Source organism: Bemisia tabaci, chromosome 7 (assembly GCF_918797505.1).
Source record: "Bemisia tabaci chromosome 7, PGI_BMITA_v3".
Classification (NCBI taxonomy): domain Eukaryota; kingdom Metazoa; phylum Arthropoda; class Insecta; order Hemiptera; family Aleyrodidae; genus Bemisia; species Bemisia tabaci.
The window spans coordinates 6,185,396-6,197,284 of record NC_092799.1 but is presented as its reverse complement, the minus strand read 5'-3'; the positions used below and the strand labels follow the sequence as shown (position 1 = coordinate 6,197,284).

At 37.0% G+C, this 11,889-nt stretch overlaps 1 protein-coding gene across 2 annotated transcripts in view; it reads right to left on the bottom strand.

The window, feature by feature from the left end:
• LOC109032711 (maltase A3) overlaps window positions 1-11,889 on the bottom strand; it is a 21,568-nt gene extending 9,679 nt beyond the window's left edge. The window contains exons 1-5 of one of the 2 annotated variants that reach the window (XM_019044976.2): window positions 11,749-11,889; window positions 8,324-8,560; window positions 3,918-4,097; window positions 1,965-2,122; window positions 73-198 (exon numbers count right to left, since the gene is read on the bottom strand). In XM_019044976.2, coding sequence (XP_018900521.2) covers window positions 73-198; window positions 1,965-2,122; window positions 3,918-4,097; window positions 8,324-8,489 — 630 coding nt within the window. In that variant the 5' untranslated portion in view covers window positions 8,490-8,560; window positions 11,749-11,889. Of the gene's footprint in view, window positions 1-72; window positions 199-1,964; window positions 2,123-3,917; window positions 4,098-8,323; window positions 8,561-9,707; window positions 9,847-11,748 lie in introns of those variants that run through there. The other variant, XM_072302093.1, reaches the window with a different exon arrangement.

Below are 11,889 nucleotides of genomic sequence, written 5' to 3'. Positions count from 1 at the left end.
CTTGTGGGCGTTCTTTCGAAGGTATGAACATGTCAAGACTTGGAGTCAATTATGGTAACGAATAGAACGTACTTCGATTTCTGTCCTGACTCGAGGATTGCGGAAATCTAACTCGACTTGGCCTTCGGTAAATTGATGTAAGTAGTACTGCTTCCTTTGTTCATTCCATTTCCAGGCCGAACCGCCGAAAACACTGCGCTGAAATTTTATAGCGTAAATTTTACACGTCAAAAAAAATTATGATTTTCAGACAGCATCATTAAGCACACACTTGCCATGATAGTGATGAGAGAAGTAAGTGTCAAATTTTCGAGAAAAAAAAAGTTAGCAATCTCATTCAAAATTCGTCAAATCTCTCTTATACGAGGGTCATCCAAAAAGTAAGTTCACCCCTTTCATATCTCCGAAACTAAAAGGGATAAATCAAATCGGTAAAAAAGGACTTCTTACTTATATCTTCAGCTCTCCATAGGTACCAAGATTTTTAAATTTGGACCACTGGTTGCCGAGATATTCGATTTTTACGTGAACAACTCCCGGCCAGTTCCGTCCACCAAACGATGCGCTGCGATTCCCATCACGCTACCTGAATTGACTGTGTTCCCCACACATCTACGTAGGAATAACCAACTCAAATATTCTAAGATTGGCTTTAAAACAATCTTACCTTATTTTTCGACGTAATTTCCGTTCCTATAGATGCATTTTTCATAGCGTTTCTGAAGCTTCTTAATGCCGTTCTCAAAGAACACTTTTGGTTGACTCTTGAACCAGCCATTGACTGCTTCCATCACTGATCGTTCTCGAAGCGCTGGCCACCTAGGTGCTTCTTGAGTTGCGGAAAAATATGATAGTCACTCGGGGCAAAGGCTGGAGAGTATGTAGGATGAGGTGACACCTCCCACGCAAATTTGTCCAACAAATTTTGGGTCTCTTTCGCCGTGTGAGGTCTGGCATTATCGTGAAGGAATAGGGGACCACGAGACAAGAGACCCGGTCGCTTGTTTCTTATTGCCAATCGCAACGAATTCAATATTCCACAATACCGTGGTGCATTGATTGTACACCCTTTCTCCAAATAATGGACGAGAAGTACTCCTTGAGAGTTCCAGAAGACAAAAGCGACGCGACAGCGCGCGGTGCATCTCATATCAGCGCGTCGTTTAGTGGACGGAACTGGCCGGGAGTTGTTCACGTAAAAATCGAATATCTCGGCAACGAGTGGTCCAAATTTAAAAATCTTGGTACCTATGGAGAGCTGAGGATATAAGTAAGAAGTCATTTTTTACCGATTTGATTTATCCCTTTTAGTTTCGGAGATATGAAAGGGGTGAACTTACTTTTTGGATGACCCTCGTAGATGAAATCACTGAAATAGCTAAAATAGCTGATTCACCTTCATTGAATGAGAACGAGACACGAGAAAGCCGCAATGCGCAGAAAATGACGTAATTTTAGGCAAAACAGCCTTCAGTGACATTCTTGCTCCAGAGAGCCAATGGAAACAGTGTGCAGATTTTTAGACCTTACATGGCAACGCGACAGCTGGGTATACACCTTTGAAAAATGTTATATAACCTATCTGCTCTCGTAATAATATACTTAAAAACTATTTAATTCTCCTTTTTTGTGTCTGCTATTCTGATATTAAAGTAAATAAATAAAAACACAATGCTTTTGAGTACAGTACCGCCCTCTTCTGCCAATTTCTAACTTGAAAATGTATGTGTCCAAAACACAACCACATATGAGTCGCTTACAATTTTCCCTTTACAGTATAGCGGAATGCTCTCATGATGTTTCTATCAATATTTAACTATTAAAATTGGTCGTTCAATGGATATATAGACAAGGATAATTAAAAGAATCCGGAGCATATCATACGGGTAGTCAGACAATTAAAAACCTCCTAGGAACAGATACAGAAGCAAGAATAGAAATGCGGCGTCTGATTAGAGACTTACCCAATTGTTCGGATAAGTTGAGTGCGTATCGTTAATTTTCTTTGCGTCTCTCCAGACGTAAAAGTCAGTGTACGGTTCGACGCGTTGTACTGAGAGCTTGAACCATTCGCTTAGGTCGCTTGTATGGTTTGGCACGAAATCCAGGATTAATTTCATTCCTGAATTCAACAAAAAATCAAGATTCTAAACCCTAATGCTTAATTAACCTCCAGGATTTGAATTCCACAAAAGCGAGACTTATGGTCATAGCTGCAGACTTAAATAATTCTCCATCCGTTTTCAATGAAATTTAAACTGGGGTCGATAAGCTACCCAGGTAGCAATGATAGCGATAATTTGTGATTTGATTTATTGCAATATTATCAGATAAAAAAATTGCGATAAGCGCCGATTTTTTTGCGTAAATTTTCAATAAAATCGCAATATTATCCACAAAAAATTGTAATAAAATGAGATAAGATTCCGATTTCGACGAACGAAATTTCACAGAGATGAAATTGCGACAAGGATTGAGGATAATCGCTCAGACGTTGATGATCCTAGCGATTTTATCGCCAAAAAATCGTAAAAAACTTCGCAATTTAGTTTCAATATACCGCGATTTTTCCGTTGAAAAATGCTACTTGGGTGAAAGTCATGGTTAGCAATTTTTGTATCATAATCTGCACTCCTCCGCACGTATGAAAACTATGGAAGTTCCAGGGGTTGTATTAGAGAAATAGTTGACGGTTTTTGATGTCATATATCTCCGCTCCTCCGCACGTATAAGAACTATTGAAGTCTCAGGGGTCAGATATAAGAAACAGGGTTGCCACAGAATTTAGAAAATAAAATTCTCTGACATTTCCCTGATTTCCCTGTCACATTTTGGCGAAATTCCTTGGCAATTGAAGATGTGACGGATGGTTAAGAGGGCATAATTGAAAATTGTTTTCAGGCAAAATTTTTTGTTCGAAACCTTAAACCAATTCTAGAGAGTAAATGAGGGTGACATTAAATGCACCCTGACATTTGAATGCCTGTCATTCTTCATAAGATGGAGTGCCTTAAATTTCGTATGATACTGTGCAACACCTCTGTTGTGAAATAGTTGCTTGAGGCGACGTGGCACGGCGTGGCGTGCTGCCAGCGCGAAAAGCGCACTGGCGCCTACAAACCTAAAGGGATACTTCAAGCATTGCGCAATGCGTGAAGTATCCTCTTGGGTTTTGTAGGCGCCAGTGCGCTTTTCTCGCTGGCAGCACGCCAATCCGCGTTAGGCTAAATATTTAAACTCGCTGAGTCAGCGTTTTTAAACTCTTGATTTTGAAATTTTCGTACCCTCTGCATGGATTATTCTCATTTAAATTGATGGGAGAAAAATATGTATCAAAGGAAAAAAAATGTGTGTTTCGTAAATATGTATTAAGGTGGTTTCGTGTCAAATTTAATGATTCCATAGCACTTTAATTTTTTCTTTTACATATTGTGCTTCTACTGTGCTGCAGCGTGATGTACGCGCAACCAAATGCTCAAAATTGGACGTATTTGACTCGAAAATATCGTTCCACAAATGGGCTAAAATCAAAGATTGCAAGCTTCTGGTTTTCCTCCTCTTCTATTCATTTTAGTATAGCTTTTTCATTACAACTACGGCACATTGAGATTCATATAAATGACATCGCTTGGAAAAGATTTTACAAATACTTGTCACGTTTTAAAAATGTAAATGTTTTTAAAATGAAGTAATATTTTCATTAAAAAAAAAAAAAAAAAAAAAAAAAAAACCTTTAACATATTTTCACTTCTTTCGCTCTAAGAGTGGTCTTTTTTGGAACCCCTGCAGTTTCGAAGATTTTCTCTGACATTTTTGTCATTTTCCCTGACTTTTTAAAATTCCCTGACATTTCCCGGTTTTCCCTGACTGTGGCAACCCTGAAGAAAGCAGGTCATGACAAAAAACTTGTGCTGTACCTCTATCGTGTATTCCTTTGAGTAGTTTCTTAAAGTCGTCCATATTTCCAAAAAGCGGATCGATGGCTCTGTAGTCGGCAACGTCATACCCTAGATCAGTCATCGGAGATTTGTAAATAGGTTGGATCCAAACCGTCTCCACGCCTATTTCTTTGACATAGTCTAGCCTCTCGGTGATTCCTGTCGTGGAGAAAAACGATACAAAAATCAAACAAAATCAATCAATGAAAATATTACGTCTTTCTTGCGGTATCATGGGATTGGAAGTGCTCTCCAAGATGAGAAAAAAATCTTGCAATATTTGGAGTCAGTCCGAATCCTGGACTACGGGCACATTTGAAAGTGGTGACATACCCGTCATAAAGATTTTTGTAACAATTTCAAACTTATTTAGCCAATAAACTGGATTTATAATGATGATAAACAATTTACATATACATGCTTACATGGTTCGGGAGTTCTCCCATCTTTAGAACATTTAACAAACAGAAGATACATATGCACTTAACACTATTATGTTAATAATACAAGAGTCTCTGCAAACAAAGCTTGGAATTTTTTTATCACTGACTGGCAAGGAGCTGGCATTTACGTAATCACAACAAGTGGACCCAGCTAATCAGAGACAACAGCACTTGTCAATCAGAACGTTTCCACAGTTGGATTGCATTTTGCAAAAAGGAACCAGGAGCATTGCAATGATGCAAAGATGTGCAACTTTTTTTCCCTTGGAAGGAAACCCTGATTATCCATTAACAGTTTCTATTTTGCTCGCTAAAAACTGTAAATTTAAGACAAAAATTCCCATGTAAGTTTCATATTTTTTCAAGATTTCAGTATCTTTATTGCGAAGGGTGAAGTTGCACAATCTTTTAGCATCATTGCAATGCTTCTGGTTCCTTATTGCAAAATGCAATCCAGTTGTCAATATCAACTTGAATATTAAGAAACAAAATAATCTTTAATTATATACACAACATTTCAAGCGCTACAGCAATATTTCTGACAAGATGAAAGTATGTGACTATCACTTTCTTCGGTATTTATTTAGTCGTTCTCTGGTGCTTGACAGCGCTCAAACGGTAAAGTTTTCTTTTATCATCTGAAGTGGATTCTAAATATATGCTCTCTAATTGAGCTACGATTTACAATTGCTCCTCATAAGATACTGAAGCAAAACATCGCTTAACAGCAATACGAACAAAATATAATTACGTGATACAAATATATCAACGTTTGAGTGGTCAAAATTGCATAGTCTTGAAAATGAAGGCGTTTTGAAATTCTCGGCTAATTTTTCCGCTTGTTCCAGCTCAAGGTCATTGAATTGATAAGAGTATTTGAAGGTGTTGCTTAACGGTCCATACAAGTCGGCAATCATATAACTCGGTTTGCGACGTCGTAGACTTCCTATCATACTTTATTTTTTAAACGGAAAACTACTCCACGGCAATTCTTAAAGACTGCGTGATTTTTCTTCTCTGTGCGAAAAAAATTCTGCAAAAACTTCAAAGAATGATGTCAATTTGTTCTCCTTTAAAAGAATAACGTAGAGGCGGAGATTTTCAGACGCAGACCGCAAACGAGCTATGTGATTGCCGACTTACGCCGTCGATATGCGAAACCATAAATTTGGTTTTTTTTTTTAACCGATGATGGTTCGGTATACTTCTTCACGAGATAGAATTTTATACCGTTATACGAATCAAACTACAATTGGCAATTAGGAGCTATTTCCGGCTTATTCCTAAAACCACTCATGTCTATAGGAAAACTAGTGGTATATGCGTTGTTTTAGGGTTGAGCTAGAAAATATAGTTCCTAATTGCAAAATTCAGTTCCGTGTTGTCGGTCTCGTTGTCATTAAGATGTACGTACTTTCTATTCGTAGAGAGTAATGATTCGACGAATTTAAAATTTAACATGGGTTCTGGGATTCTGGGCCAAAAGCTCATTCCCTGATTTTACCCTGATTTTCTGAAGCCTCATTCCCTGTTGAGAAACCGAAGTATTCTCTCATTTTTTCGAGATTTTCTGGGGAAAAAACTTTATAAATTCTCCGGAATTGCAGATAAGAATATCGAATTTTTTTTATCTTTCACCCAGTTCTCAGATAATTTTTTAAAAATTATTTTCTCATTGAATTTCAGCCCCTTACATTTCCTTTATGTGATCAAAGTGTCTGAACAGCAGAATAACAAGAAACCGCCGATGCAGACTATTCTGACTGGGTTATTAAAAAATAACAGATGCACGATTCTAGACCACCCGTTACGCCCACCATTTGCCAGGTGTGAAAACAGCCAATGCATTTGTAGTAGGTGCCGTCGCCAATTGGTCCACGCCAACTGCCTTATTAAAATTTTGAACTTCAAAAGCGTTGCTGACGTTAATGGGGAGCCAGACGACCTATCTTCCCAATGTTAACGTTTATACCTTTTTCTCAGGATCTACTGAACAAAAATTACTTCTCTTTTTTTGTTTTGAACTTTGAACCCTCCTGAACATTGTATAACACGGGCTTTTTTTAAAATTTAAAAATTTGAAATTTTGGTGAATTTTTGAAATTTTTTTTTAGAAATCATAGAATTGGGACATTTGAAATCAAATTTAAAAAAAATCCAGCTCAAAATTTTGAAAAAGCTCGTGTTAAAATGTGCAAGAGAGTGCAAGGATTAGAACAAAACAAAGTTTTTGAAAATCGGTTCAGTAGATCCTGAAAAAAAGGTACATAAGTGCTGAAAAATTTAGTTTTTGGGAAATGAGGAATTAAAACAGGAGAGAACATAGCGAGGGAGGGTCGAGCAACCTGAGTTTTAGTGTAATTTTGACTTCAAAAACTGCAAACCTTCCTTCTTTAAAACGCGCGTAACTTCAAAACTACTCATCAGATCAAGTAAAACTTGGTCTGAAATTAAACGTAAGGAGTTGGAGATTAAGATTAGCCAGAAAATAATTTTTTTTTTTTTTTTTTTTTTTTTTTTTTTTTTTTTTTTTTCCCCCAATTTTCAAGTGTCTGGCTCCCCTTATACGATCTTGGTAAATGAAAGCTCCTCTATTAGTGTAAAGGTTGGGAGACTCAAATAAGTGATTTAAGAGGTCATTAATAGAGGTGTAATAACATAAACTGTTACATGTAACAATACATACACACATTTTCCGCAAAGAGAAGGAAACGGTCTCTATAAGCGGTAAAAGAAGAGATGCCCGGTTTCAGGAACGGCTTCCCTGATTTTTCTCTAAAATGTTTTATTCCCTAACGAGTAACGGATATTTCGGGTCCCAGAAACCATAAGTTAGGCGGATCTAGGTAAAATCTCTCCAAAAATTCATGAAGAATAACTGAAGGAGTTTCAGACGAGTGCACTTATTATCTACATGTAGGTTAATAAGCGCTCGATGAGATGAGTGTTGAGGCTCAATTCTTAAATTGCACTCATTGCATGCAAAAACGAGTTAGATAATGTTTGTCCACTTGACTTTTCAATGCCAGGTAAAGTGCATCCTTGATATGAACACTGTTGACTCAGGGCATTATGTTTTAAGAGGATGAGAGGCTGAGGTAAGTCTCTCTCTTCTCGGGTGCCATTTACTGTTTGTAATTACATCTTGGTTGAATTGTGAGGTTTGGGGTTATAAATTCACTCGGACTGTAGACATAGTATCGCGCATCCGACCAATCAAGAGGCTTGCTATGAAAAATTTAACACTTTCAGCCCCGGAATATTTTTTCCAGTAAAAAGCATACAGTTTCTTTTGAAAAAACTATTCCCCTTGATTATGTGCCTTCAAGCATGTATTCTCCAGCCTCTTTAGGACGTTGAAAAAATTCACGTAGATAAGTAGTTCAGAGCCACACAAAGAACCGCTCAATTTCAATTTTCTGCCTCTTCATAAGGTTCAGACTATCGTGCGAAGAAAGCCCGACGGCTAAGATTTAAGAAAAAAGACCCTAAATAATTAATGGTAAACTTTTATATTTTTCTGGAAGAAGCAGATTTTTTTTTCGTCGAGGCGTCTGGTTGAAAGGCAGATAAACGCCATCTACAGATAGAATGTGCAAATTCCCAGTATATCTCTACCTCGAAAAATTTTCGTATATCGCTCGGTCAAGTGTGGTAAAAACGATTAGCACGCGGGGGAAGAAAAAAAATTGGTAAGTTCACCATTTCTACGTTGTATAATTAGAAACTTATCCGTTTTGCTAAATTAAACTTTGAAGTTCTTACGGCGCAATAATCGTGTATGAGAGAAACTCATGGTCGATATCAACTTTCCAAAGAACTTGGAGTATGGACTCCTTTTTTCTTTACTTCTAAAGAGGGTGCAAGACTGTTTTTTTTACTTGGCTATTCGAAAAATTTGTAAAAAAAAAACGGAACTGGTCCAAAGGTGGTTTATCTTACCATTCAAATCGCCATAGCCATCTCCGTTTGAATCTTGAAAAGATCTTGGGTAAATTTGATAGATCAGTGTATTTTCCCACCAGTCAAGTTCTCTGAACGTTTGATCCGCTCCGGAATTGGCGATGATAACAGCGAGACAAAAGATGATGTTGAAAATATACGCCATCCTTTTAGTTCAGGTGTTAGGAAATAAATTAATGAGATAATTTCAATGTTTAGTTCTTTTTGCTCGCAGTGCTGAAAAAGAGAAATAATCCGTAATTTCGTTGAGCCGATCAGGTCGTTTCATTTGAACGTGGGAAAGACGGTTAAATATTATACAATTTGAATCCGAGGGAGGATCCCATGTCACTTGTTCTACAGTTTTTACCCTACACGATAAATGGCCTACGCTGTTTTGCTCTACATACACAAAATTTATAAAAAAAATTTTCCTGATTTCCTTGAAACATGTTGGTAAAATTCCCCGACAATGAGAGACATGCCAGATGGTTGTAAAGACATATTTTAAAATATAGTTTTAAGAAAAAATTTTTAGTTCGAAACGTCAAACTCATTCTAGAAAGTAAACATAGATGGCTTGATAATTTTTCCCTGACATTATTATCATTTTCCTTGACATTTGCAGGTTTTCCCTGATTTTTTAAAATTCCCTAGCTTTTTCTGATATTCCCTGACTGTGGCGACCCTGTTGCATGAGATTTTACAAGTCACTCATTGAACCTGCAATATTAATGTAATTAGGAATAAAGCATGAAATGGAAAATTCCAACACGTAACCGTGGTTCTATTTAGTTGAGAGCATGATATTATTTTCATATCCAAAAATCTCATTCAAAATTTTTATTTATTTTGTCTTCCGATCGCGTTTCAAATTTGTACTAAAAAAATCCTTAGTTATCCATCCTCCTTCAGATATGGCGGAATTCATTAAATCTAATAGAGGTAGAGATTTGATACTTTCAAAAGGGTATTTATATCAGAAACGAATTGATAAAGGACAAAAACACATATTGGACCTTTGAGATAAGGGAATCCTGTAGTAATATTACACTAGGAAATCTGGGTAAAATTAAGTCGAGCAATACGGGAATTGCAACGCCTCGAATACAGATGGTTTATTGGCGAAGCTTGAATGATCGATTATCGGAATTTCCCCATTTGAAGCTGGGGTAAAGAATCGATTACGAAGGCATTCTTTGCGAACACCCTGTTATCGATTCTTTTCCACAGATTTAAATGGAAGATCAATTTATATATCGCAAGCACGCAACGCTTATCCAATTTAATGTCGTCGCAACTCAATGTAGACTAAAAAAGCAAATGGTAAAATGGTTTACGGACTATACATCTACTTTTTACGTACGACAATATGGATGAGTACCTTCGTGGTATCGCTTATTAACGTCTGAAGAAAATCGGAACGGCAGAAATTGTTGCTGATGATGACGATGATGATTAAGGTCAGCCAGCCAGTAGTGACATACTGTGACAGTCCACTGCTCGTGTGACAACAGCTAATCTCTCATTCAGCGCTATCTCTCTAAGTTGGACTTACGATTAGTGGAGGTAATATAATGAATAGAAAAGAAGAGGAGATTACAATTTCTGGCCAAATTTTTTATGGATACTATTAATTGGACATGATTGGACATGCCATTTGTGGAAATAAAAATTGTGAACGTATAGTTCTGGATCCGGTAAAATCTCATGTAGAGCAGGCGTTGTAATTTAAAACTATGTAAATCAAAACAGCGCGGGCCAGTTAACTGATGGGTCAAAAACTGGAGGACAAACGGGGCCGTCAGAGGAAATATTTTAAAAAAAACATGTCAATCCGCAACCAAACCAGGTTGAACAGCCTAGACAGGAACATGTCAATCAGCAACCAAACCAGGTTGAACAGCCTAGACAGGAAGAGTCACGTCGGAACAGGACCATTTATATTAACAGAAATGCATGTGCTGATCAATGGGCAAAGTGTTAATTCATGCTTTCCAGATTCATATGACGTTTGTCCAATTTCATCTATAGCCAGTTCTAAAAATCTTGTGGTAAGATTCGGAGTAAATTTCGCGCATTTTACTCAATGGCATTATTTGAATTAGCAGAGGGGGCTAAGTTTTAGAAGGCCTTGATTTAAAAAAATGAAAATGGATCAATTTTGCTGAAAATTCGATTTATCCCCGCCTTGACATTTTATTCGTAGCCTGGGAATCATAGCTATGCAAGAGGCTCCCAGTGCCACCTAAACAGGGAGAAAAACGCTAAATTTAACAGGATACACAAACTTAAATTTTAAGTTATACTTAAAGTTTAGTTTTAATAATGTTTATTTCAATTGCTACACTGCTAATGACAACAGCATCACACGAGAACTTCTTTTCTATATTGAAGAGCCTCTTCACAGAAACTTAAAACTCCAAAGCTAACTTTGTCCCCCCCCCCCCCCAAAAAAAAAAAACGGGAGTAATAAGAGTGCGAAGTGAACTTCATTCTTTCCGCAAAGTGAGATCCACTCTTACACAGCGAAATAAACTATTATAGTAGAATAATTAACTCCGCACTTAGTCCTTAATCTCATTCCCACAGCGTGTATGTTTTATTTATTTATTTTTATTTTATTTTTTTGTTGGGGGGGGGGGGGGATAAGCTACGAAGTGAAATATGATTCTCATGCACATTCGAGATCTCTACAAGAAAATGTGTATCTTCGGAGCTGCTTTCCTCCTGACAATATGCACCAGCTGCCTAGTAGCTGGAGTTGACGTTCCAATTTTAGGTAAAACTTTTGCATTACACATTTCGATACTATTTTAATAGACTTTCTCGGGAGAGAGGAATTTTACTAGGATAAATAATAACATGCTTAAATCGTTGCAGAATAATTTAATACAGCCTACAAAATATTTATATCGCGCCCTACGTATTGCATTAGTCGCGTAATACACACTGGGCATTAAGCCAGATGCCTAAGCAAATAGTAAATAATTATTCAATGTTAGATGAAAATACTGAGATTTTACTTGGTTCAAGGGTTGAAAATTAACAAAAACAGGTAATTAAAAATATTTTGTGAAATCCTCGATTATTTCATGCGATATTCACCGTAATGTTTATCTTTGAGTGCACACATACCTCAAAAATGCTAAATTGTTCATAGGATGAAGATTACTTCAAATTTTGATGAGCAAAAATGATGTGGCCAATTTTAAGAAGTCAAATTAAAAAATATTGACATTTTTAAAGATAAAATAGTGCCGAAAAATTCGGGCATCTTGTTAAAAACCCTGCTAAACTCGGCAAGTCTTCGAAATTTGACTATTTGCTCAGACATTTCACAAAATGCCTGATTTGAAATAACGGCCTGCGATACAACCACCGACTAGAAACTCAAATTAAGAACGCATGAATGGTATACTTACTCACGGTAGATTCAGCTGAACGCTGAGGGTTCACAGCATCTGCCTTCGTAAACTTTTTTCCACTGAGTGATAAAAGTACCGCTGCGTTACATGCTTTAAATGCACTTAGAATGCACAAATTGTCTTGCAAAAAATTAATAA